This window comes from Pleurodeles waltl, chromosome 11 (genome assembly GCF_031143425.1).
Source record: "Pleurodeles waltl isolate 20211129_DDA chromosome 11, aPleWal1.hap1.20221129, whole genome shotgun sequence".
Lineage (NCBI taxonomy): Eukaryota > Metazoa > Chordata > Amphibia > Caudata > Salamandridae > Pleurodeles > Pleurodeles waltl.
The window spans coordinates 737,516,093-737,543,648 of NC_090450.1; the positions used below are offsets into that span (position 1 = coordinate 737,516,093).

Sequence of the window (27,556 nt, forward strand, 5' to 3'; positions counted from 1 at the left end):
ACAAAGGACTTCCAAATCTCCTGCTACAGTTCCTGGACCAGTCTTCAACCATCCCCTGACTCCCAAAAGGCACCTCTCCAGTCCTGGGCCCTTGGAAGTGATTTTGACTCTTGAATTCAAGCTTTTGGGCTCTTAGCAACTACAAACGGGCCCGCTTGCACTGGAACCATGCCGCTCGCATGAAGAATCAGCATGAGCCACCGCAAGTTTGTCTCTTCACACAGCAAGTATCGCCGCTCATGACTGCAACCCTCCAGCCCGCCCGCGATGCCCACCAGACTCTTTGTGGCCTTGGACTACCACCAACGATGCTCTCCTTGCACCTGGCAAACTTCTTCCCCATGAACGGGGCTACTGGCTCAACATTTGAGAAGTTAAAACTTCAGCGGGACTTACCTGAGACTGCCTGACCCACAGCTCATCACAGTTGGCCTGAGAGTTTGGATTTCACCCAGTCTAGCGTGACCAGATATCCCCGGTTGGCACTTTTTGATTTTAAGCACTATATTGCATTTTAATCTTTAAAAATGCATATCTCGACTTCTACTTATTGGATTTTTGTAATTTTGGTTTTGCTTTGCTCATAACACTAAGCCATATTTTTCTAACCAGGTGTGGTGTCTTTTTGTGTGGTGTTTTCACTGCGTCACTGTTTGAAGTGTTGCACAAATGCTTTACACATTGCCTCTTAAATTAAGCCTGACTGCTCTGTGCCAAGCTACCAGAGGGTGAGCACGGGTTAATTTATGGTATGTATCTGACTTATCCAGACTAGGATTGTGGTTCCTGCTTGGACTGGGTGCATACATCTGCCAACCAGAAACCCAATTTCTAACAATCACTCTCGGGAAAACTGAAGCTGCAGATAACAAGCAGAAAGGCATCTTGTTGAACATGTATGCTCCTCTGTGTGTGATAAAAGCTGTCAAATCTTGTGATCAACTGTCTAACTCATCGTAGTGGTAAACTGAGATTAGGTCAAGAGCTGTGAAATAGTTTTCCCCATCTAGAGTTGTCACAATCTCATCTGTTTTTGGAATAGGAACCTTAACCATTATCACTTCATGGTTCAAAGACCTAAGATTAATAAATAAGCAATTTATCTATTAACTTCCTTGGCTACAACTATCAGTGCTAATTATTCAGTTGCCACAACAGATTTTATCACTCCTATGTTTTTGAGACAGTTGTGTAAACTTACAGGTACCTGTCTTACTTATGCAACAACAGGTATTGCATCCTTTTTTAACCTAGTTCTATGTCTGTACCCCTTGAGGCATCCCAATTCATTGTTCAATACATGTTCAAACTCTTTCTCAACGTCTGTCACATCTTTCGCAATTTCTTGGATTTGCACCTGAGGATTGGCATTCATGGTGGCCCCTAATAGTCTTTGATGAGGCCACCAAATCGAATTTTCTTCTCTGTTTGAAACAAATATCAACTATCTGCTCCCAAGTTCCAGACAGGCATTAAAATACCCCCAAAGTATTATGGGAGTATGCCCAGGACACATATCCATCCTACAAAGTTTGAATCTGCCTTTAAAGTTTTCCTCAAACATGGATTTAGAGGCTATGGTCAAATGTGAAGACAATTCAAATCTCATTAGCACATCAACATTGTCTATCTTCACACTGATACTTGGGTAATTGTTGACTGCACCATCAGCTTGAAATACAGTCTTCTGTGAAACATCTTTCATTTCAAGACGTCCATCTTGCTCCTACATTTGCTGAAGTGCCCTTTTTTACCCCATCCTTTGCAATATACATGTAGGACAGTACAGACACTCTCCTTGGCTTTATGAGTGTGCCTTCCAAAACAACCACATACACCACTGAAATGATTTTTGTTTTCTTTAATATCTGTCTGTTTTACTTCACACACCACTTCATATACCATATCCTGATTAAACAATTGTTTGTTCTTAGCTCCACTCAATTCATTCTCAGACTTCCATATGTTTCATTCTTTTGGCTATTGCTATTACTTTCTGTAGGGAGGCTCATCCTTTAGCCATACTTCCTCCCTTATTTTGTTACTACCTCACCTCAGCATAAATTGGTCCCTTATCCCCTCCTCTGTTGGCCCACCAAACCTGAAGCTTGAGGTTAGTTTCCTCAAAGTATTAATGTAGTCTTCCAAAGTTTATTTCCCTTGTTTTCTCAAAGTGGTAGCATTCCATAATTGTACAGACACGCGGAAGACAGTGACTATCCAATTTGAGAATGCATACCTCCTAATCATTTAATGCTTGTTGTTCTTCTGCACTTAAATAAGGTAAAGTATCTACAACTTCTTGCCCTTCCCCTCCTAATCAGTGCAACACTAGTGAGTATTTGTGTTTGCCACTGAGATTGGTTCCACAAACACTAGAATAGTTTATAAAAATATTTTTCCTCTTTCTCCATTTTACCACTGGTTCCCTCTGGCTGCTTAAGAAAAATGGTAGTGGAGTCTGCATCTTGGTCACAATGGGTAATAAGTCTCTAAGTCTCTAAGTCTCTGTAATGAACCTCACTCAACACTCTTAGCTGTTGCCACAATGTTCTAATCAACCCAATGACAATAGTTAAATAGTACTTTTAAAATCACTGCTTCACTGCAGTCCTTGCTGCAAGTACACCCCTTTTTCCCTTTTTCCCTTCAACCTAAAGTATGTATCTTTGAAAAAAAATATTGTAATCCAACCACTTTCTAGCTAATGGAATGGTTTCACAATGTGGTATGAGAATATTCTTCAAGAGTACCTGACACATTGGTGAAATGGTGATGTCCTTTTAAAACGCACTTGACAATTTTGAGTACACGTTTTTGTGCCTGTCACTGTTTGAGCAAGCAAAAAAACTATATACATCAATCTGTCAAGTTGAACGGATAAAACAGCTCTTGAACATAGCAACAGGTTCTTAAGGAGTGCCCCTTGCCAAGTATACCGAGACACTTTTTCTGAGTACAGCAAAAGTGCCTTATTAAGGTATGCATGTCACCAAGTGTAACAAACTTACTGCAACAATAGTCTTTCTTCTCAGTGTGGCAGCAGTGTAAGTTTCTGTTAGTTTGCCCCCAAACTCACAAGGTGGGCACTGTTGCATTGCTGTGCATGTTTTTCTAAATTTGGTTCAGCACACTTGCATTGCAAAATGGTTGCCCGGTGTTGTCAAGCATGCTATTTGCAGGAAATTGAGCTTGTTTTGCTTCCCGTGGAATGCACCATGTCATCCACTGTGCAATGCTCTGGTCCCTTAAATAGTGCAGTTCGCTTTAGAAACCCACCTCAAAAGAGTCTCCATACCATACATGGACACCACTTGTCCTGTCTGAGCTGGTAGTTGCTCTTTCGTTTTCTTCCAGTTCTGTTCTTTCCAATTTTAATTCACTACTCTACGTTGAGGTATTCTATATCACTTCCTTCATCCTCTGATCATCACCAATAGTAATGAAATGTCCCCTACAGAAACGCTGATACGCTTGGAGCACTAACTACAGGAACATCTATTAGAAACAACTCACACCATGAACAGTCTCAGGGAAATGCCACCTGAATCAAATACAAACATAATAATTCCCCTATCACAGAGTTCTGGAATGGAACTTCAAACAAAGAAGGACATGCAAAGGATGGAGACATTGCACAGACTACAGTTCATAAATTTGGAAAACAATGCATCAAACACTTTTCAGCAGCCCCCACATGCAGGTGGTCAGGAATGTTGGGGTACCCAAATATCAAGGCTGCCTAGTCTTGATCGCACCTCAAGCCTCTCTTTCATCCACCATCCTACATTTCTTGTGACTTTATCTCACTCTTGTAGATTCTTTTCCAGTCCTGCTTTTTCCCTTTGTCACTGTGTTCATAATTCTCTCTTCCAACTTCTATATCTCTTTGTTTTGATTTCTTTTTCTTTCTCCTTCTATCTCCCTTTGCCACTGTTTCCTTATTTTTGCTTCCTCCTTCTTTCTTCATTTTCTGTTTTTCTCTCTTACACTGGACCAAAGTCTGATGATCAATTAGAACTTCTGGTCCCCATATATGAATGCCAGTGCCCACCACCTGCAACAACCAGCACAAAAAAGAAACTAGGCAACTATCCTGTACACAAATGGTGTTCAACACTGTGCGGTCTTTTCTTCGGGTCCTGGTGCACGCAGTGCTTACTGGGCAACATCCCTGGCAGTTCATTAGTTTGTCACTGTTGAATCAGGGCCCGTGTATTACTGTACTTTGGATAAAAAGGTTATTCCCTACGTACACCTGGCTTTCCCAACAGTAGCCTGGGAGAGCAGACAGAGCTTCAGAGGCGTGGCTTCAGGCTGGGTGTGTGTGATGGAACAGTTCCCAAATAAATGCATTCTTGGCTAGGTAGTTAGGTCTGGAGGCCCCAAGTCAGATCTGCTATGTGTGTTTTTTTTTTCCTTGTCCTGGCCCAAAAATAAAAGACAAAAGAATGACATTTGATGTAAAAGAGGAGAGAGAAAGAGAGAGAGAGACAGAGAGAGATACTCATTTTCTGGTTGCTGAACTTCTAAATGTGAAACCTGATAACATGTAAGCTTCCCTGCTTGTTTAAATTGTGTGACCTTAGGCAAACATTTTATTTCACAGAGCTTCCTTTTTCTTTAGTATCATAAATGAGAGCACTTTTAAATACTCAGGTTCAGGATGTGTGCTGTACAAGTCCCTCTTTTGTTTGATTTTATAGACTATAATGTTGCTCCATCTTTTATAAGAATCTAGGCCATGTATAGAGGTTACAAGACTAGTGAATTGCTTTTTAGTTCACTAATTGCATTGCCATTGGTGGGGCTACCCATTAATGTTTCTAACTTCATACTTGAAAAACAAAAACACTTTTAAGTACTACCTGTCTATGCAGTGGTAGAATGTGATGTACTAAGGTGAAAAGATTCTGCATGCTACAGAAATACACTTTTTATGAATTTTGACGAGACTGCATTGCATTTTACAATATGCTTTTTGCATGATATACATGCCAAAAGTCTTCATGACTTGGCTCGCTCTCACACTTTTAGAGCCAAGTCACATCCTTGGCTCTTGCTGCTGTGCCCACCTCTGTTTGTGACTCGGGCTCAGTACAGTCAGTCACTTAAAATGGTGTGTAAAAGCGAGGACTGGAAACATGGATACCTGCCCCGTGCACTGATTCAACAGCTCTACCATTAAGGCTTCTTGTAATAGAAACAAAGAACAGTGCATGTAGTAAAAATACATTCAAAATAAGTGATCCCTGGGTGGATACTCAAGGCTGATGTGTAACACGTGACCGTAGCCATGAGTTCCCACGGAAAACTACCCTGCCCAGGTAGGACAGGTCTGGTGTAGCTTTAGCATGGGTGTCTGGAGTGTGACACCCCTAAGAAGCATTCTTGGTTTGATAGTCGGGTTTAGGGGTCCTGAGTCGTGTCTGCTATGTCTGTCAGTTTTTCTCATCATTTTTATTTCACTAAAAGGTATTAATTTGTTCATTTGTTTTTAAGTAGAAACTTAAATACATACTTTACCAAAAAAAGTAGTAAATCTGCACCCACAGACATACTTCTTAAATGGGTGTAAATGTACTTCTTTTGTGAATTCACAAACATTGTAGTACTTGGCTTGGAATGTTGCACCAGTCTCAGGTTTCCAGGAATACCACTGTCAATCAAACAACCAAATGGTGATGGGATGAATACTTGCCAATAGTCTAACCAGTCGCAATCCCTCAGGGTAGCATTCCAACCCATTATTTATCGCCCACTGTGCCACCTAGATAGAGGCCCCCCTAATGCAAATTGGTACTAGCCATGTTCCTCCTGGAAACAGTCCATCCCACATCTTGTATATCTCACCCCTCCATCCGGCAGCCCAATGCTTTTTTAATTGGAAAACCTGAGATTTACACCCTCCAGAATCTCACTGACTAAGCTACGGATCTACAGCACTTACTACAAGAGGTGGTGGAGGTTCTGGGAGTGCACGACCCAAGTAATTACAAATATATTCAATATCCAAAATTAATCAAAAATATCAACGGAGAGCACAGGTTAAAATTAGGAGGAATGCATAAAACAGACTGTGGTAAATTTAGATAACGGTGAGACCTCTATTATCTCACAGGCATTGGCTTCGATGTTCTCGGCTGTCTTTGAGAGCACTCGGGTCTCCAGGTGTGCAGTCAATGGAGCAAAGGTAACACTGGACCAAATTGACTAAGATCATGGCTAGTGGAATTCTGCAGCAAAGGAAGACCAAATTATGCAGGCTAGACTAAAATATTACGTCCATTCGTAACTGTACCAAACATCAATGAAAAAGGGATCCCCCATTTTTGACTCCCAAGGTTAAGCAGGTTGTGAGCTTCATACAATGTTGCACTCTGCACAAAACAAGCCTCCTCGTGTATACTCCTTGTATAAAAAGGTATGATTCTTTTAGTAACTGAATCCCACTTATGTTTCAGGCAGGTCTACAATGTTGGTATTAAACTGGATCTGCACCAGGAGTCACTAAAAGCAGTGCTTAATTTGAGCCGCTGGTTGCCGAAGAGGGGGAAGGCACTGAGACTCATTTTTGGGCACCAGCACTTATTTTGTCTCTTCAGACATTTCCCGAGAACAAGAAAGGGAGGAAAAACACAGAAGTAGGAAAGACTTAGGAAGAGAAAGATGGAAAAACTATCACCAAGGGAGAAGGCAGCGGATTAAAGCGGCATAAGGTGAATTCAGAACTATGTGGCCTTGCTATTCGGTGAGTTTACATTTAATAATGCCAGTCTTGCTTCTGATCAGTGTTTTGTGCATAGGCACTCATTATTTTACAAAGTAAGCCCCGAGTCAGTTGCTTAACAAAGGCCCCCGTGGTATGGGGTGAGGGTGGGTCCAAGCTCCAGGGGACCCCCTCAGCACAGTACACTGTGTACAGGCTGGAGACCACTGACTGGGTCCAGGGCTGAGGGGGTCCCCTCAAGGTACTTTTCAGAGGAGCCCCCTCAAGTTTTGTTACGCCACTGTCCTGAGTAGAAGCACCTCTTTCCATTACGAAACCGCTCTACAGAACAGTATTTTCCATAGTATATGTATAATATAAGTGTCTCACTAGTGGGCCCAAGAGAATTAAAGGCATCAAACAAAAAAATGAATGTTTTTGGATTATTCCCCTATGTCTTTTTGAAATAACTCTTGCTTCAAGAAAAGATTATGTGGTGTAAACCGATCTTGCACAATTAATGAAACAAAACATTTTATGGCAAAGAAGGAATCATTGTTTTCAACGTCTGGATGGCTTTAAGTAGAAAACATTTTTACCATGTTGCAAAAAGCCTTTTCCCGCCATCAACTGGGACGTTCGAACTATCTGTGAAAATCTAGCACATCCTTAGTACAAGTGTAATATCTGAATGCAACAATCAACAACTGAAAGGAAACCTGCGGCTGTGCTGAACCACTTGTTAAGTGTTTTTTTTTACCTTTGATCCTTTTAAACTCAGTGGCGGTTGGTGAAGTTTGAGAGTGGTGGGGCTGGGCTTGGCCCGGGGTGGGGGGAGGAAGAGTTTCACATTGTGGGGGGTGAGGAGCATGGCAATTTTTGGGATGCTAGTCACCATTTCAGTGTTTTCAATTTGGCACCAACCCATTTTTCTAAGTACAATCCATGTTATTTCCACATTATTGTGGGCTACTTAACACTGATCAGCGGATGGGGGCTAGTGAAGAATCAGCTTTCCTTTGCAATATTACGTAGTACACCCACTACATGTTATCCTATAGAGTATTATGTGCACTACATTGGTTAGCATGGTTTTAAATCACATATATCATGTTAATTGTACTGTCTGTTTTTACACCAACACTAAGATGGTGTCTGGAGAGAATCTGTCTCCCTGGCCACACAACATGTTTGCACTAATGGATGAATCCATCACTGCCCCCTAAACATGTTAATGGGCAGTTTCAACATATACCGTGTTTGGCATGTTTTTTCGGCCACAACTGTGCGCACACTTGGCACCTTGCCGTGCAGGAGTTTTAATGGGTTTGCATGCCCTTTGGGGACTTCTGGCCCAGCGTTCACTATATCTGCTCTGTGGCTGGTTCAAGGGAGAAGCCAGAAAATTGAAACACCACACACTTCGAACAAAAGCTCTTACTATATGGCACCAAGCAAACAAAGCAAGTCATCACATCCCTTCCCAAAAGAGCGCTCCTGTTTTAATTGTATCCATTCCCCATTTCCTCCTTCCATCCGCCTGCTGATATCCACCATTTCATTCTGTCATTCATTCATTCTTTCATCCATCATTCAGTCTTTCACCATTCTGTCCGAACACCCAGACATTTCCAGTCTATCCATTCATCTCAATATGTAGCCATCAAACCTATCCATCCATGCACCTATCATTCATCCATCCTTTCACACATCCATTTTTTCAGTCACTCACTCATTCATCCATCCACCCTTTCATCAATCCATCGACCCTACCTTTCACTCATCCATCCGTTATTTCCCTCATCCATCTATCCACCCTTTAATCCATTTATCAATTCACCTTCCCTTTCACTCATACATCCATACTTTCACTCAGCCATCCTTTCACTCATCCATCCATCATTTTATCTCTCATAATCTTTCCATCCATCCATCCATTATCCACCTATCCATCTATCCATTTTTTCACTCATCCACCCATCCACCCTTTAATCTATGCATCAACCCACGTTCACTCATCAATTCCTTCTTCTACTCATCCATCCTTTCACTCATCTGTGCATTCCTTCGTTCATCCATCTATCCACACTTTCACTCCATCCATCCATACCATAACTCAACCATCCATACCTTCTCTCATCATCCATCCACCCTTTCACTCATCCACCCATCCATACATTTACCCGTTCACCCTCTCTTTCATTCATCCATCCATTTTTTCATGTATTCATCCATCCACCATTTTATCCATCCATCCACCCATCCACCCTCTCTTTCACTCATCCATCCTTTCTTTACTCACCAATCCATTCTTTTACTCACCCATCCTACATCCATCCTTTCACTCATATACCCACCCACCCTTTTACTCACCCATCCATCCACCCTTTCATTCATACATCCATCCATCCTCCCTTTCACTCACACATCCATCCATCTGACTTTTCACTCAACCATCCATACTTTCACTCACTCAAGCATCCATAATTTCTCTCATCATCAATCCACACTTTCACTCATTCATCCTCCTACCCTTTCACCCTCTCTTTCATTCATCCACCCATCATCCATTCTTGAACTTAATCATCCATTCCCCCTTTTACCCATCCATCCATCCTCTCTTTCACTCATCCATCCATTCTTTTACTCATCCATCCTACATCCATCCTTTCACTTTTACCCTCCAACTGTTTACTCACCCATCTATCCACCCTTTCACTCATACATCCATCCACCCACCCTTTCACTCACACATCCATCCATCAGCCATCCATCCATTCACTCACACATACACCCATTCACCCTTTCACATTATTTATGACCCCCAGCTGACATTTTTGTTGCCTCACCTGGTGACATGGAGGGAAGCTTCAAGCCAGGCGAGTCGGGACTGACTAGTTAAAATAAACACACGCACATGCAATGTGCAACACCTTGCTCTTTGCTTCACTGTCCCCACGAGTCTGCTTGCTGGCAGTAAATCTAAGGCATACCGGAGCTCAAAAGGCATCCAGCATAAACTGCAGCGTGGGAAGCAGCACCTCGAGTCTGCGCAGTGTGTCTTCAAAAGTCCAGCTCACACACTGCGCACACTCGATTTCGTGGCTTCTTGCTTGTAGTCTCTACCCCACTCGTCACAGGGTCTGGTACCACCCCACCCTGTGATGAGTTGGAAAAGGGTGTGGTGACAATGGTCTCCTCTCACTGATTGACGTGGAGGCCGAGAGCTCGAGGGCTTGAATCTGAAACGCCCAGAGCTAACTCTACCTCCACGTCATCAGGGGGTGGAGACTGAACCTTGATGCAGTGTCTTTGCCGAGTTGTGACCTCACAGGCCTCAGGGATGTGAGATTGTCAGCCCAGCAAAATTCTCTAGACTTTGTGCCTGCCCAGGAAAGTGTCACTCCACTGTCATCACTGCAAGGAGTACAGTTCGTAGTGTAGAGCAGCCTTAGAAAGATAATTTAACATGTATATACACTGTGTTCACAAGTTGTTTTAAGGAAGCAGTTTCAGCTTTGCTTCCATGCATTATTTTTCACCGAGAATGTAAAGGGGGCGGAGCCCCGACGCCCTTGAAGAGAAACCGCCACTGTTTAAACTAGAAGAACAAGTGTGCATAAAACACTGTGATTGCTGAATCACATAATTCTAGTTTCTCAGTGGCCATGGGTATAAGGCTTGTTAGTCCAGGCAGCTAAAAAGTTACAAAACTAAAATTTAAATCAACAAAACTCTCTTAACTAAAAGCAAAATGGTTCAACCTCAGGCCAAAAGATTAGGTGCTTGATTCACAAATCGTACTTTGTAGTACGTTTTGTGTAAGTGTCGGTTTTGGCTATACATATATGTGCAGCTTTCTCGTCCCACTGTGAAACCTCCACACATGTAAGTATAGATTTTAGTAGTAAATGTGGGAGCGACACACAGGAGTGGGTGGGAAAAGAGGCAAACATTGTACTAGGGCGATGGGATCAGGGAGGAGTAAGAGGGGTTTAGAGAAGGACAGGGTGCAATTAGGGAGGGATGTCACCCACCCATACAAGAGTAATCCATTTGCATTACTCTGGGGGTGCAGATATGTAACTTATACTTTTATAGTAAGTGTACATTCAGAGGTTGTGAATATCGACAGTAATAAACTTAGTACAAAGTGTAACCTTACTCAAAAGTATAACTTACTTTTGTGAATCAGGCCCTAGGCTTTATGAAAGTGTCGGTTTTTGGCTGGTAAGAGTTAGTTCCCAAAACTCAAGCATGTCATGCCCAGTTAAGCAACTTCAAGGGTACGGTAGTCAGAGTAGGTCTTTGTTTAGGGAAAATCATACTGATCACAAAGTAAACATACAGGTGCTACTGGTGCTGAAACTGGACTACGCTCCCAGTTCTCTAAAGGCCAATATCCCAAGTGGTCATGGTGTTGGGTAGAGGGATCACCCAGGGGACTTGGGACACACACCTGACCCAACAAATTAACTGTTGGGACTAACAAACTGGTATTTAGGGTTAGGGTCCCACTAATACAGCAAACAACAATACCTCTAGAACTGAAAGGGCAAGCAGGAGGATTTAACAGTCCAGGAATCAGGGTGATAGCCTATTGTATAAGGTGAATAGAAGAAAAAACTCAGTGTACTTCTCGGCTTTAATAAGCAGAAGGGTAGTGGTGATACAAGGCCACTGTGCTCGGTTCCTAGAATATTCTCTCCGGCCTCAAAAATCATAAAAATGTTACTAGACCTGCAGGTCGAGTAGCTTGAATAACCTACTTGACCTAACTGCAATATACTTGTCCTTCATGCTTCTCCAAAGTCAATAGATTCTCATGACTCTGGTTCAACAAAGTGCTAGGAAGAGGGAGTGCCACAGGTATTAGACAACAATCCTAATTTTTTTAAAGCAGAGTTGGTTTGCCCAGCCAGCTCCCTTACTCAGATGGCTCCATTATTCTAAAAAAAGAATAAAAAGCGACTCAAGAAACTTAACAAAAAGGAATAAAGGGTCAGTTAGCACAAGAAAATCTGTTGTCAATGTTCTTTAAAACGGGCTTACGTCAAGGGCCCGCTGAGCCTGTAGCTGCACCTGTATGTGTCATTAGTGAACGGTCTGCTCCTTGCACTAAAATGCTAATCACATCAGGAACGGTTGTGCCAACGTTGAGTTCAAATACTCCTAAAGTTTCAAAATCTCCCCAGGACAAGAGATGAAATCACCACGCTATAACAGCAAAAGGTGTTACCACCAGATATAGCTCCTCACAGGAATCTCAAACTGATTAAATAACTGGAATACAAATGGGGCTCGATCATGTAGAGGAGCAGGGCCCTGAAGAAGAGAGGGTAATCAATGGAGATTTAATTCCTGCCCACCGAAAAGAGTGTGGTAATAAACTCTACTTGCTCCATGTAAATAAAAAAGGCAATCTACATGACCAACAGCTGCATGATAATTCTCTCTGGCCCCTGGACAAAGACTAGGCCACCCATCATCTGTTACAAGATCACCTCAGGTGAGGGGACAAAGGGACACTGAGGAGACATTAAAATCCACACAGCAAGACAAAAATACTCTTGGTCCCCCGGAACCTGCTAGAAGTGGGCAGTGTCAGTCAGGATTATGGCACCAGCAGACAATGGTCAAAGGGACACTGGGGTACCTCCAGCACTCCCCTTGGGACCCACTCATGTAAATGCAGACAGATCCAACTTGCAAAGTATTTTGTTATATCCTGATTATGTATCACAAGGTAAAGAAGACATTTTGAACAGGAGAAATATAATAAAGCTATGTTCCGCCATACCAAGTTTGGGTAACATTATTTCCAAAGATTTTGACTACATCACCTTTACAAAGGGGTTGGGTGATGAAAGCAACTTAAAAACCGAAGTTCATTTCCTTGATAACAATGTTCATTTGGTTCACTCCAAAAAGGAGAGACTTGCTCAGTTGGGCATAAGGATTGTTGAACTGGCTATGGTCAAATATCCACCAGTTTTTGCCCTCAAGCAAACCTCACCTCAGAAGAGAAACAGCTTCAAAACCCTTGCATCATATGCCCACAGTCTTGCAGGGTACTCAAAACCACCAGTCTCGTGTTTACCTTGATTATGATATAATCATGTACAAAAATCTTGTGCCAGAGTTCAGTTTGTCATTTAATGAATACTATGTCCGTAGAAGCCAAATTAATTAATGTGACCCCACATTTATCCTAACACTTTTGCAGGTGTTCGCTCGCCTCTTGGAAATTAGGGAATACAACTCTTGAATGCCCGCCCAATCTCATTTGGATTGTCTATGCGCCATCAATTTAATTTGCTTACAAGAAACATGGCAGTTATCTGCAGACTGTTGAAAATCAGCGATACACTGTTCCAATCATATAAAACAGAAAATAAATATTGACCGGGGTCCTAAATTCTAGGAGCAAGGGGCCTCACACACCCATAGGGTGTCATGCTTCATCATAGGCGCTGCTCCTCGTCAGACTGGCGCTGCAATGTCTGACGGGCACCACCCCTGACGGGGGGGCTCTTTGCCGGAGATCTTAATATGTGGTGGTGCCGTGACCCCAAAGGTGACTAAAGAATCAACGGAGATCAAAAGCAGGTAAGTAGTTAAAATTTACTCTCAAAACTGCCACTGGGACTGTGGATTTTATTGGACCCAATGAACGGTCAGGGCCAAGGTTAAAAATTAGAATCAAAAGAGTGAATAAAGAAGTTAAGATCAATCACTCTTGTAATGTAGAACATATCAGTGAGAGGAGTCTGGCAATTCTCCAAAGACTACCACCTCATGGGTCAACATGTTTCGCATCCTGGTGGTCCAAACGGATCCAGTGATGCTTCATCAGGACCTTATGTGACTATATGTATCTCCTGAATATCTGCAGACCCCTAGTTGGATTACACAGAATATCACTCACCTGCACTCAGATCCACCAATGGGGGGCGTCTCTCTGAGGGTGTTTCAATTTATGTATACCATCAATTGGGCTTTACCATTGCTACCCTGGACAAATTGAACAAAGCAGTCATCATAATCAAACGTGCAACTGGCATAACACAAGGGAATCACACAAACTCTTTAATACTGACAAATATTTTCATTAACCCGAATCATGAGAAAAAAAGGTCCGCAATCCATTATCTTGTTAAAATATTGCAAGACTTACATCAGAACTACCCTAAGTGAACCTGGCTTTAACAGGTGAATTCAATACTAGTTTATTAAAACTGATGAACGATCACGAGTGGCTAGATGCTGAGGACAAATTCTGGAACATTCCATCTTTCAATCCCTCTTCTCCATCGAGAAGTTCCAAACTGGACAATGAGCCATCCTCTAGTCTACAGACCATGGGCCTGCGTACACTGAATGGGTGGTTCAGTTTAGATCGAGTTGCTGCATATTCGCACATCTCTTGCGAAAGACCGGCAACACTCAACTACTTATGGGTCTCTATCCAAGACTTCCATTATATTTCAAACTTTAAATAGATCATAACCTATTAAGTGACCATGCAATACTGTCATGTTCTCTGCATTTGATGACTGACACCTAACACAAGGAAATTCGATGGTGAGAGCAAGCAGGACTAGAACCTTTTAAGCGTATTAGGTAGCATGTAAACTTGGTATTTCCAACTACAACATTCTTTGATACTTTCCTTACACATACTTTAAATAACTCTTCTATTGTAATTGAAACCTGGAAATGCTTTAATAAATCTGCAACCTTCCCAACGTCGTACGTGTAAATTTCGCCCTGGCTTGAGAAACAGTAATGAACTAATGTTACTTAAAAGAGATCTTAAATGCTGTATAAGGGCTGTGCATAAGGATCCAACAAATATGGTACAAAGAGAAAAGATTTAGTGAAACAACTGCGTGATATGGATTCTCAATGTTTAGCAGCCTTTTCAGCAATAAAAAAATGTTGGCTTATGGTCTATTTGGTGAGTGGGAATCATAATCGTGAGGAGATGTCCAACATTCCTATGGCTAACTGGACGCCATATGTATTGCTGCTATATGTCGACCACTCTGCAGAACAGGAGGCTGTTTTACCATCACACTCGGTTGGACTGCTCAATCGTCTAGGTGGCCTTGAAATTCAAAACACGGACGGACTGGTTCCAGAAGCCCTCGTGTCAATCTGTTCCAGTGGTGCTCCTGGTGCCAACGGCCTTCCAGCAAGCATTTTTAAAGTGGGAATTGATAAATGGACCACCCTTCTGACCCCTCTATTTAACTACTGCTTTCTGAATTTGCTGATGCCCAAGAGTTGGCACGGGTCCCTCCTTGTTCAAATGCATATGAGGGGTGCGCAGGATAAGCCTGAAAATTTCAGACTCATCGCCCTTTTGGATGTAGAGGGGAAATGTTATGCAAAAATACTCCATAAGGAATTGGAAGTTTGGGCACAACAGAATAAAATAATTCCTGCCACACACACTGGATTCCAAAAGGGGCATGGTATCAACCTACTATGCATTTCGATCCTGTTGGAGAATGCAACTAAAAGGGGGCATGTCAGACATTGTGGCCCTCAGCCGTCTTCTGTGCTGGATCAAGGTGTGGACTAGGAAGGACTTGAAGTTGAATTGTTTGATCCTAGCCGATTGTATAGTACTTGACAGGGGGCTCAAAATCCCTTTGGTAGCATATGTCAAGGCTGCTTTTGCCTCCCTTGGGAGACTGAACATATTCACCAACCCAAATTTGTGGTCCTCCCATGATTTGAAATCTGTCAAGAGGTTGTTCTTGGAGTGGGCACATCTGGATAGAGAATAAAGAGAGCTGCAGAAACCCCTGGTGTGGGGCCACATGCTCTTGAAAACTGTTCAGGGCTTGGAACCTTATCTATCTCATGTTCACCGCCAGCAAGATCGGTTTCTGTTGGTAAGTTTCAGGTTTAATTTGCTTCATCACCTATTGGTCACTCCTTCTGGCTGGGCCTCACTTAGGTTGCCCTGCAGCTGTGACAATAGGTCTCTGCAGGACATCCTCCATTTTGTTATGTTATGTAGTTATTTTAGTTGGTTCAGAAAGCAATTTTTAATCACCATATTGAAGTCACTGAATTTCCCTCAAGTAAGGCCGGCCTTGGTCTATTTGCAAATGCTCCCCAATTAATGTATCACGCTCGCTGTTTTATGTTTCTTGGGTGCTTCCTCGATGTCCAGGAGATCGCAAGATGATTAGTTCTTATTGATTGGCATTTGTTTCATGTGCAAGTGTTTTATTGAGATGGTTTTATATTTATATATATGTGTTGTATTCTTTTATGGTTGCTTTTAGTAAGCAAATAAAGATTTTACGATGATGATGAAAAGGGAGTCGTGACAGCTTTATAATGCATTTATCGATTTCGCAACAGCCTTTGACAAAGTAGACACACTCCGGCTGTGGGTCAAATTCGGTGCATGGGGTATCTCTCCACGTCTGTTGAATGCAATTAGGAGCCTTCACACCAATACTTGGGTCAAAGTATGGATGGCAAGCAAATGGGCCTATTCAGGCAAGATTTTCAACAATTGAGCCTTAAGCAAGGCTGTATTTTAGCACCCTTAGTATGTAATCTGTATCTTGCGGATTTGAATGACCACCTCTGCAGAGCTAAATGTTTTTTACCAAAACTCCAAGGAAAAAAGGTGCAAATGTTACAATATGCTGATGGCACAATACTTATGGCTCAAACTGCAATTGGTCTTCAAAGAGCTTTATCATCTTTGGCTGAGTACTATAACGAAAATAAACTCAGTATTAACACATTGAAAACTAAGATCGTAGTCTTCGGGAATAAGAAAAACAAAACAGGTGCGTGGTACATAAATGCCCAGAAGATTGAAAAGTACCTAACCTCATGTACCTAAGAGTTTGATTCAAAGAATGCGGCATGGCTACTCTGCACATCGAGGCTCTAGCAACAACAGCCAAGGTCCTTTTATTTGCTTTTCAGCGACTACTTCGAAATCTCTCTGGCCCTGACCTGACAGTAATTTTTAAGTCATTGAAAGCAAACTAATGCCTACATTGACATACGAAGCATTTGTTCATCTAAGTTGTATTACAAGCAAGCTTGACCGTGCTCAATGCCAATGCTACAGATGCTTATACAATCTACGGTTGTGCTCTGTACAAGCACAGATCCATTTGGAGTTCAATGTGGTTGAGCAAAATTATGCATTGTTCACCAGCTTCCTATCCGTATGCTCCAAGCTTGCATTTGCTGAGCATGGGACGTTAAAAAAACACTCTTGTGGGACATTACACGGGATCTGCAATCTGACACATACAAGCCTATCCAGGTAGCCACAGATCAACTGACAGCCACAGACCTTTTGAAGTCTGTTTTGCCCTCGAAAAATAGGCAAAAGCACCGATGAACAAAGCGAGGCTCTTGTCAGCTCAAGAGGTCTTACACTCTATTAATAACAAGAAGCATGCAGACCTGAAAATACCTCTGTATCAACCACTATCTCGTCCGGTGTACTTGTCACTTTCTATCACCTTTGCAGTAAGTCCCAACTAATGCACTTGTGGTTCAGTTTATTATCACTCAAAGCATCGACGTATGGCCGTTTGACTGGCACCTCTGACATTTTATGTAGGGGCTGTGGAGTCACTTTTTACATGTTTTATGCTTGTGCCCTTTTTCAAACTCACCCAGACAATATTATCTTCGCCCAAGTTTCAGGCAGTTGAGCATAAGGGTCTTCAAAACATCTGTAACTGAATGTCTGAAAGGTGACTCTTGCCAACTGATGGCAATATTCATTAAGTTTATGACAATTGCCTTACCAATGCTCAAACAGTGCCCACTTTAACGCAAAGTCCCTAACACTATTCTGGGCATGGTCCCCATCAGCATGAACTGGGTGACCTCGTATACATAGGCAAAGGGTGCTCTCATTTCTGTAGACTCTATTTATCATTTGCACTTCTATTGAGCTCTTGACCTGGTAACTTTAATGTTAGCTGGAATATGCACATCTTACACTTTAATCATAGAATACATAGGCAAAGGGTTCTCTCGCTTCTGTGGGCTCTGTTTAGCACTTGCACTTTTATTGAGCATTTGTCTAAGCTTACCTGTGATTCCCCCATGACTGCAATTATGGATGCGGTTTTTGGCTGCTAGATTGTTAATTATGTGATAGCGTACATTTTGTCCTGTTAGCGGCATCTTTTATAAACTGTATGATATATGATCTTCCACTGCTGCTATTAGCAATGGGGCTTTCTGCTTCTACTTTTTTGTATTAATAATCATGCCATAGTTCACTTTTTTATTTTGTCATTGGTATCTTATGTAATCTGCATGATACTGTTTTTTTAATTCGAATGTTCTTTTTATTGTAATGTTTGTTGTGATTTTAATTAATCATGTCAATTGTAATAAATGTAAACTTCCTGTGTCAATGTGAGATGTGATTTATTACTAGAGGCAGACACAGGGTCTAATTTAGCCTTTTTTCTTCTCTAAGGGTTAATGATGGTGTAGTAAACTGCCATATCGACCTGGGAAACTAAACATTTTGCCAAGCCTAATCCTTCTTTTTTAACACATATGTCACTACTAAGGTGGCGCCTAAGCATCCCAAAGGGTAGAGTGCAGTGTATTTAAAAGGTTGGACATATACTTTCAACTTTTACATGTCTTGTTAGTGAAAAACTCTTACATTTGATTTTCATTACTGCAAGGCCTATATCTCCCATAGGATATCATTGGATTAACTTATTATATTTAATAAGTGCTGATGTTTAATTGAGAACAGGTAACAATGTCAAGTTTGGTGTCTAAAGAACTGTAGTTTAAAGCCCTCTTCAATGGTAAAGTTGGATTTTTAATTACAATTCTGAAAATGTCACTTTTAGAAAGTTGGCATTTCTTGCCACAACCCTTTGGTGTCTGCACTCTGTTTCTCGAGTCACATGACTAGGTGTTGCTGGCAGTTGGTCTGTGTATATTTCTACCAGATAGTGGGACAAAGGAGCATAGGTGTTCTCAGAATAGCCCATTTCTGACTTGATGAGGGGGAGGAGCGGTCACCTACCAAACTTAACATCATATAGGCTCTGCCTGACCACACTCATAAAGGGTTTGATACTAGTCTATTGTGACCCAAAGCAAGCTGGGGTCAGGGCAGGAAGACAGGAAATTCCAAACATCCCTGGGGTTTGAAACCTCCGGAACCTTCTCCTACTTTAAAGTGGGCACCAGGTATAAAATTTGGACCCTCAGACCCAACTTTTGAGTACACCTCTGGAACTGTGGAAGACTCAGACTGCTGTGCTGCTCTGCAAAAAGGACTGCTACTCTGTTGCCCTGCTGCTGAGTGAAAGGATTGGACCTGCATCTTCATCCCAAGACCACCAGAGTGACTCCAAGGGCTAGTTGTCTGGCTTCCTGATCAGTGCCTCCGGAACAGGAAAGGCTCCATCCACCTTGACCCCTGCATCTGGACTCTGTCTGCTGTGAGTCCTATCACGCTTAGTGGTGCTCTCCCAGTTCCAGACCCTTGGAAGTGGGCTTGAAGGTGCTCTGCCAGCCTTGCTGTGGCCCTCTGAAGCAGAACCAACATAGTGTGATGCATCTCCTCACAGACACATCAAACCACCGCAGCACAATGCATCCCCAACACCAGATCTCGCATTACAGCTCGCAGTCTTCCCAGAACTGCGACTGCAGGATACATTCTCAACACAGGCCTTTGCATCACAAGCCCCTTGTCAACTGCATCCTCAATGATGCAGAATATGCATCGCAGTGCAGCAGCTCTTCGAAATCACAAGCAGGACTTCACACCAGAAGCTCCTCATTGATTTGACAGCAACCTCCATAATAATGCAGGAACTTGCATTGCAGCCTTGCAGCTCATTGGAATCGCTGCTGCGTGATGCTTCCTCAATGTGGGCTCTTGCTATGCTTGGCAAATCAGGATTTAAGATAGTTTTGTTCAGCAGACCTGCCTTGGTCCCTGTATCCAGCCCGAGCTCCATCCTGTTAGCTTCAACTTGTGACATTGTCCCGGTCCAGCTCAGCCAGATAACCACAGCTGGCGCTTTGTGCATTTTTATCTAAAATTTGAAATTTTTACTTAAAATTTGAAATTGCATATCAAAGGACATCCCACCCTCACAGGACCTATGCGACAGCCTCAACACCTACTCCCACCACAAAATCAAGACCATCTACAACAGTTTCAACAAGGCCAACCTACGTGCAAAACCCCCTCCGTCCAACCATCGGTGCCAACAAACCCACAATCTCCACCTGGACACACCTCTCCACTGAAGATTCACTGAAAACCATGAAGTCCATACACTCCGGGGCCCCCACGGACCCATGCCACCATCACGTCTTCAACAGAGCTGCAGACACCCTCGCCCCCAAGCTCCGCCTCACCATCAACTGCTCACTAGCTCCCGCCACCTTCCCTGATGACTGGAAACACGCCGAGATCAACCCCCTCCTCAAAAAACCCTCGACGGACCCCACTGACATCAAAAACGTAAGGCCCAACTCACCAAATTCCATTTCCTGCGAAGGTCATAGAAAAAGCAGTCAACAGCCAACTCACCACGTTTTTAGAAAGCCACACCATCCTCAACATCTCCCAGTCCGGATTCAGGTCTAACCACAGCACCAAAGCTTGCCCTCCTGTCCGCAACAGATGACATCTGCTCCCTATTGGACAAGGGAGAGACGGCAGCACTCAACCTTCTTGATCTCTCGGCAGGTTTTAACACAGTCTCCCATCACATCGTGATAAGAAGATTCCACAAAGCCGGCATTAGAGACAAGGCTCTCAACTGGATCCAATCCTTCCTCTCCGGCAGAACGCAACAAGTGAGACTCGCCCCCTTCCTCACAGAACCCACACTCACCACCTGTGGAGTGCCCCAAGGATCCTCTCTCAGCCCCATGCTGTTAAACGTCTACATGGCCATGCTAGCCACCATCGTCAGATGCTATGGAATAAATATAATCTCCTACGCCGATGACACCCAACTCATCCTCTCCCTCTCCAACGAACCAGACAAGGCCTGACAGTCACCAACTGGATGAGAGATAGCTGCCTTCAACTCAACACAAACAAGACCGAGGTACTCGTCCTGGGCCCTCAACCCAATGCATGGAGCGACTCCTGGTGGCCACCCACCCTCGGAAACCCACCCACCTGCCCCCCCCAGCCAAGCCCGCAACCTCGGAATCATCCTGAACACCAACCTCAGCATGAACCATCAGATCAACTCAGTCACCTCCACCTGCTTCCGCACTCTCTACCTTCTACACAAGACCTTCAAATGGATCCCCCCTCAAGCATAGAAAGACTGTCACACACACCCTCATCACCAGCAGGCTGGACTACGGCAATGCACTCTACGCGGGAATCAACAAAAAACTCACTCACAAATTACAAAACATCCACAATGCCACTGCCAGATTGATCCTCGACCTACCCCGACACTGCCACATCTCACAACACCTACGCACACTGCACTGGCTCCCCATTGAGAAAAGAATCACTTTCAAAATCCTCACCTGTGCACACAAAGCCCTCCACAACACCGGACCTGCCTACTTTAGCCAGCGACTCAACTTCCACGTACCCCACAGGACCCTGCGCTCAGCCCAGCTCTCTCACGCAGAAGTACACTGCATCCAGAAAACCAGAACAGGTAGGACGCTCATTCTCCTACCTCACTGCCACCACCTGAAACACCCTACTCATCCACATCAGACAAACCACCTCCCTTCCCAGCTTCACAAAGGAACTGAAGACATGGCTTTTTTAATCCACCTCCAGTACTCGCTACACCCCTCCCCCCACCCCAGCCCCTTGAAACCCTAACGGGTGAGTAGCTGCGCTTTATAAAACTCTGATTGATTGATTGATTGATCTCCAGTTCTACTAATTGGATTCATGTTGTTTTGGTGTCAAATAATGTATTAACTTTTACACCATTTCTCTAAATTGGTGAGGGATTTTTCTTGTGTTGTGTTTTCACTTCATTACTGTTTGAAGTGCTACATAAATACTTTATACATTGCCTATAAGTTAGGCCTGACTGCTTTGTGCCAAGCTAACAGAGTGTTAAGCACAAGTTAATTTGAGGTGTGCTTGTGTTTTACTCTGACAGAGATTATGGTTCTTGTTTGAAAAGGGTTTCACCCCCTCAATCAGTATCTCAATTTTCAACAAGTTCCTTTTCTGAAAACGTTTTATCCCACATCTCTTGTTTCAGATTCATCTAACTAGAGGCACTGTCTGGGAAAGGTAGTAACCTATAAAACAAACCTAAGCACAAATATTAAATATACAAGGTTAGAACAGGAGGCCATCATGGTGGGCCTGTATGTCATGATTAGCTAGTAAACGGCAGACTGAGTAATTCTGTGGGCTCTATTCTGTCACCAGAAAATATGTTTCTTTGATTTATACACAAAAAGGCAGATGTAATCTTGCATCACTGCTTTTAAAGCCTTGATCCTGACAGTATCACCCACATTTTCACTGGAGTGGGTTCATGGGTATTTTCAGGATGCCTTTGAGGTATGTAAATTAGTAAGTAGTAAGTATTCAGAATTATTGAGAACACTCTATGGCAGACACCGTGAATGCATTTCTGTCAGTAGTGTACTGTTCCATGTGATAGGTCAGTGTCCCAAGGATGGAGCAGAATGGCAGGTTAGGGTGTCTGGGATACAGTGACATATATGGGTTAATGTGCCTACGGGGCATGGCAGTGTGATGGGTTGGTTGCCATATGACACTAGCCATTTAGTGCCCATTGCTGAACTGCAGTGTGAAGAGTCAGCATCCTTAGAGGTAGTACAATCCATTACTATATCAAGAATGGAGTTCTGTTAGTGGTACTCGGTTGCAATACAATCTGGTTGTTTAGTGCTTCTAAACTAATTGTGGTGAGTTTGTTCTTAAACAAAACTGAGGATTTTCTATGTTTTTTTGTGTTTGAGCCTTAAACAGAGCTCACTTTTAACTGTGATTGTCTCAGTTAATTCCATTGTTTTTACTATAATGTACATATTTTTCATCCCCCGCTGTACACCATCAGCCTTGTGCAGCAGGGGCTAGCCGCAGGGCAAGGCCTGCAGACAGGTCTTCTCCCAGTCTGCTGTGGGTGCCCAATCCTCACTACACATAGCTAGTGTTGTACAGGGCTGAAAATAGGGTTATTTCCAGGTGGTATTGGATGCACAGCTGCGTGTAGAGGATGTTGGTCAAAGCAAGTTGCCTGCGGCCAGGCCCTGTGCCACGGTGGCCATCCAAGGAACTCCAGGCATGGCCTTTGATCATGCCTTTGGCTGTGCCAGCTGGACAGACCTCAAGGCCATGGCTGAGAGTAGGTCCTGTGCCCAACCTTCCATGACCACCCAACCCCCACTGTTCCTGGCCTTCCGACCTGAACCGTGGATACAGAAGCACTGATCACCCCCGGGGAGGGCAACCCCTAAACCTTAACTTGTGCCTTCCAGACTAAGCCAGACACTAATTTTAATGTTTGGCTTTGTTTCAGTTTTACTTTTGAGCAATGCCTTAAAATTGCTCCTTTTGGAAGTGCTCACAAGTAAGGCACAAAATGGCCTTCGAATCCAGCACCGAAAAGTGTCTTCTAGTGAGCTTGTTAGTCATCTCTGAGTCATGCGTCGTGCACTAACAACAGGTTTTTTTTTAGATTGATGTTCATTTTCCATGCCTTTGGTACCCATGACCACTGCTCTGATGTAGGCCACCTTTGGGGTCGGCTGCCCATGACAGTGTACTTTTTTTTCACAGGATAAGATTTACGAGTCAGAGCCGTCCATAATCCCTCATCCAGCCACTTGCCTTAAAATGTGAAAATGCGATATACAGGACTGAGAAGCAAGTTTAAATGGCGGAGATATTCAGAAGATTAACCCTTTAGAGCCTGCCTGCCACACTAAGGCATTAAAAACTATAGATAGGTCACAATTTAGGTAAGTGCACTCGGCGAGATGAAAAGTTGAAAGAGCTACGGATTTTTTTAAAATGGATGATGCTTATATTAATGAAAATGATTGTACAATGAATGGCAGCTATCACAATGCACATGAACATGCTTTGATAAACACCAGTTTTAAAGTCAGACTCCCCATTCTTTGTGTATCATATGTTTTTAAAAATTATAGATTTATTTTTATTTTGGATGTAGTAAATAAACAGCGCCTTAAAACATTGAAACGTACCACCTTGGTTAGATTGGAGATTCAAAAAGTTATTATAAATCCCTTCAAATCGGTTCACAGTCGTTTTGTGTTTTGTAATAATTCCCCCTGAGTAAAGAGTTGATTGCTAACAGGTTTGGTGATTAGCTTTTCCTAAAAAGCACCAATATTATTACCACTGAAAATGTGGTGATAGAAAGGATGTCATTTGGAGAAGAGGAAGAGAAGAGAAATCATTAAGGCTTTGCAGTGAATCCAGTTGTTGCATTAAATAAGACCGTTTTTACTGGCCAGTGCGGAGAGAAACATCTCTTCATTCATATAGTAAGACAACGAACCAACGTCAAACACAATTAGTCACGGCAATGTAAGCTTGAAACACGCAATGCAAATTTCGCGTCAGTATATTTCCCAGAGAAACACAAAACAGTGACAAATTGTTTGCAAAGTGATTCCTCAAAAACGTGCAATTATAATTACAAAATATGAGAGTGGTGTTGGATTCCCACGCACATATTTTTAAGTAGGGTCAATCAAGGAAGCGGACACTTGACTTTAGTGAATGTCGCTAAACGCACGTGGGGACACTGCATTTACGTCGTGTTTTTATGCCCCGTCTTCCGTCAGGCTCTGAGGTCTCTCTCTCTCTCTCTCTACACAAATGTCCCTCTACCTCGCGTCACGGAGTGGCGCATTAGAGGGGACATTGGCACATACCCGTGTGGTAGACCTGCCCTTCCCCTCCGCAGTCTCTCGTCTTGTTGTGGATGAAGAGGGACCCGCTGATGCTGGCCAGGCCCTGTCGGACATTGTGAGGCAAGGGGCTCTGGGCGGCCATTGCCATCCTCGTCTGTCTTTCTTTGAGCTCAGAAGGATCAGGACGGATTAGGAGCGGTCTTTTACGTTTGCTAATTAAGAAGCTGGCCAATGCTGCCACGCTATGCCATGGCCAGCTGCTGGCCTTGGCGCAGGTCACTGGAGTCTGAGGAAGAACGAGACTGACACGAGCCAGTGAGCATAAAAGACGCCGCTGTGTTCCTTAAGTTTAAGTCCGGTCCTCTTTGAAATGCCAGGGTCTTTCCGAGCAACCTTCATTAGTGTAAACGGAATCGGAAGATGTGAACTGGACTGTAAGTGGTCAGGCAGTCGCTATTGTGTGGCCGCCACGTTGGTTAAACTAATGTGTATTGAGCAAAGCCATGCAGTGCTAGAGTGAATTAAATTAATTTGTTGGGCTGCTTTTGTGGTGGAACTAAAACTATTTGCATATTTCATGGTCTTATTCTTATCTTTTTCTTGGAGCCTAGCACTGGCGGCCCTCGCGGGGCAGCACTTGCAGCCTGTACTGTGCTAGTTGAACTGTTCCCGGCCAAGGATGTGTTTGGAAGTAGTGGTGACAGGACATAATTCCCTCCAGAGGGCCCATTCCCGTAAATATAAGTAGTGCATGACACTGTTATTGGTTTGGGAAATGTTGGCCGCAGTTTATTTTCAATTGATTTACAACCGGTTTGCCCTGCTTTTATGAGGGCCATAAATCATTCAGTCATTTCAGATGTATGTGCAACATGGGGTAATGCGTTGTCATAAATCATCTTATCACCCATGAGGTTTAAAGCCCCTGGGTTATGCTTACATTGTTAAGGTTTGTCATTATACACTTTGCATCTTAACAGCCCCTATATATTTTAATATCTGCATGTCATCTGTCCATCAATAATTTGCCACAAATCACTCTCGCCTTTAGTCCTTTGTGTATCTTGCCCCTTGGCGCTGGCGTTATTCCTTTTCTATAGATAGGAGGGTACTCATTTCTTTTTAGGCCTAACTCGCTACCTTGTTTAGTCCTATTAACCTGCTCTCCGGCAGACCCGGGCTGCGAGTGCCGTGTTTCGAGTACCTCCCCCGACTGACTTACCCTGCCGTGAGGCATCCCAAGGTAAGTAGCCCTGTCAGCCCGCTGTGTTGGGTGTGGCCTTCGTTGTACTTTCGCTCACCCTTTGCCCCCAGCCTGCGACGATCTGGGTACTCGGTTTTAGGTGTGGGTGTCCTCGATCCTTCGCTGCCCGGCCACCCCAAAGAAGATGAGGGGTTCCGGTCCGGACAGCCTTTTTTAAGGCCTTAGCCTGGCCCCAGGCGTGTAAGGGGAAATTTAAACCCTGCAGCGGCCCCCCATTGGACCACCTAAAGTTTATTGCCCCCCCCCCCTCCACGTCCGCTCGGAACGAGGTGGGGGCGCCACAAGGGAAGACCACTTCCGGTCCTCCGCCATTGTTTGCGACGCGTTTCGGCGCAAAATTATTACTCGAGGGCCTCAGAAGGGTTTCCGCTCCGGACCCTCAAGCACACTTCGGTTGCGGGCCTTCACCTTTATATTTCCTTTTTGAGTGTCTCGTGAAACTTTTAACTGTTGTTGCTCCCATTCCTTGGTAAATGACGCCTTTTGCATTTTTTCAAAGGAGGTTAATGTTAGCCTGTTGCATCTCAAAGGCGACATCCGCCCTCTCACCCATTCCAGGTTTTATGTCTTAAATAGGGAATAACATTCTATTGCATACATTTTCAACAGTCTGTGATGCACAAAATCAGAAAATGAGCCATTTGCTCATGCAATTTGAGCCAGTTATTGCCTATCATAAATCATGCAGGTAAACATCAAAGAGTGTGGTAAATACTGCAAAACTAAGAATCATGTTTTGCATCTGCACAAGGTATGCATAATCTCTTAAATCTTCATTTTACTTCTAGCATTATGAAACTTGTATTCTTTAAGGGCCAAACGATGATCAGTCATTTACCTCAGTCAGTGTTTCACAGCATCAAATGTTGCAGTTGGAGACCAAATTGTACTTCTTAGTTGTTGGCCAGCTTGCTCAAATTCTGAATAACGTACCCTGCCATGTCGATTTTCGATTCAGTGAATCATAACGATACCCTTACGCGTTTGAAGTGCATAGCATTTCTAGTGACCATCCTGGGTCTTGCAGCACTGAGCATTGTTTGCTTGTCCACATAATATGATGTGTGGATCAAAACAAGAGAAATCACTGTGAGATGTGGTCTTTCCACTAGAACCACATCAACAATGCAGCCATCATGGTCACACTCAGTGCTTAATTTGTAATAGAATAAGTGGCAGGACCTAAAGCTCTACCCCAAAGCCCAATGCTATGCTATTAAATGCCAAATATCAAGGATGCATAGTCTTGAATCCACCTCATGCCTATTTAATGCACCACTAGACACTTCCTCTCCCTTTATCTCACTTTTGCAGGTCCCTGTTTTTTCAGTTTTGCTGGTTTTTGGGAAATTGCTCTTCATCTTCTTTCGCCTACATGTTTTTCCCTCGCTTGCTCACGGTCAATATCTGATGAGAAAAAATAAGTGCCAGTCCCCATAAACTAGCGCTGTGGGCCCCTCCAGCAACCATCAGTGCAAATGAATTACTGGTTGCACTCTTCTACCTCCATCATGTCTTCTGTTAGTTCTGTTCAATGTGCAGATGGTGCAGCACAATGTGCTAAGGAGGTGCTCTCCATAGAATATGTGGCAGCCTAGTTCAAATCACATAACTAAGCATTCGCTTGGATGAACAATTGTTGATGTTGGCATGAATTGTGATGT

At 43.4% G+C, this 27,556-nt stretch overlaps 1 protein-coding gene across 1 annotated transcript in view; it reads right to left on the minus strand.

The window, feature by feature from the left end:
* LOC138266077 (transmembrane protein 17B-like) overlaps positions 1-24,796 on the minus strand; it is a 253,061-nt gene extending 228,265 nt beyond the window's left edge. The window contains exon 1 of the mRNA XM_069214437.1: positions 24,650-24,796. Within this exon, the coding sequence (XP_069070538.1) occupies positions 24,650-24,776 (127 nt within the window). The 5' untranslated portion in view covers positions 24,777-24,796. The remainder of the gene's footprint in view (positions 1-24,649) is intronic.
* Between the last annotated feature and the right edge of the window lie 2,760 nt (positions 24,797-27,556).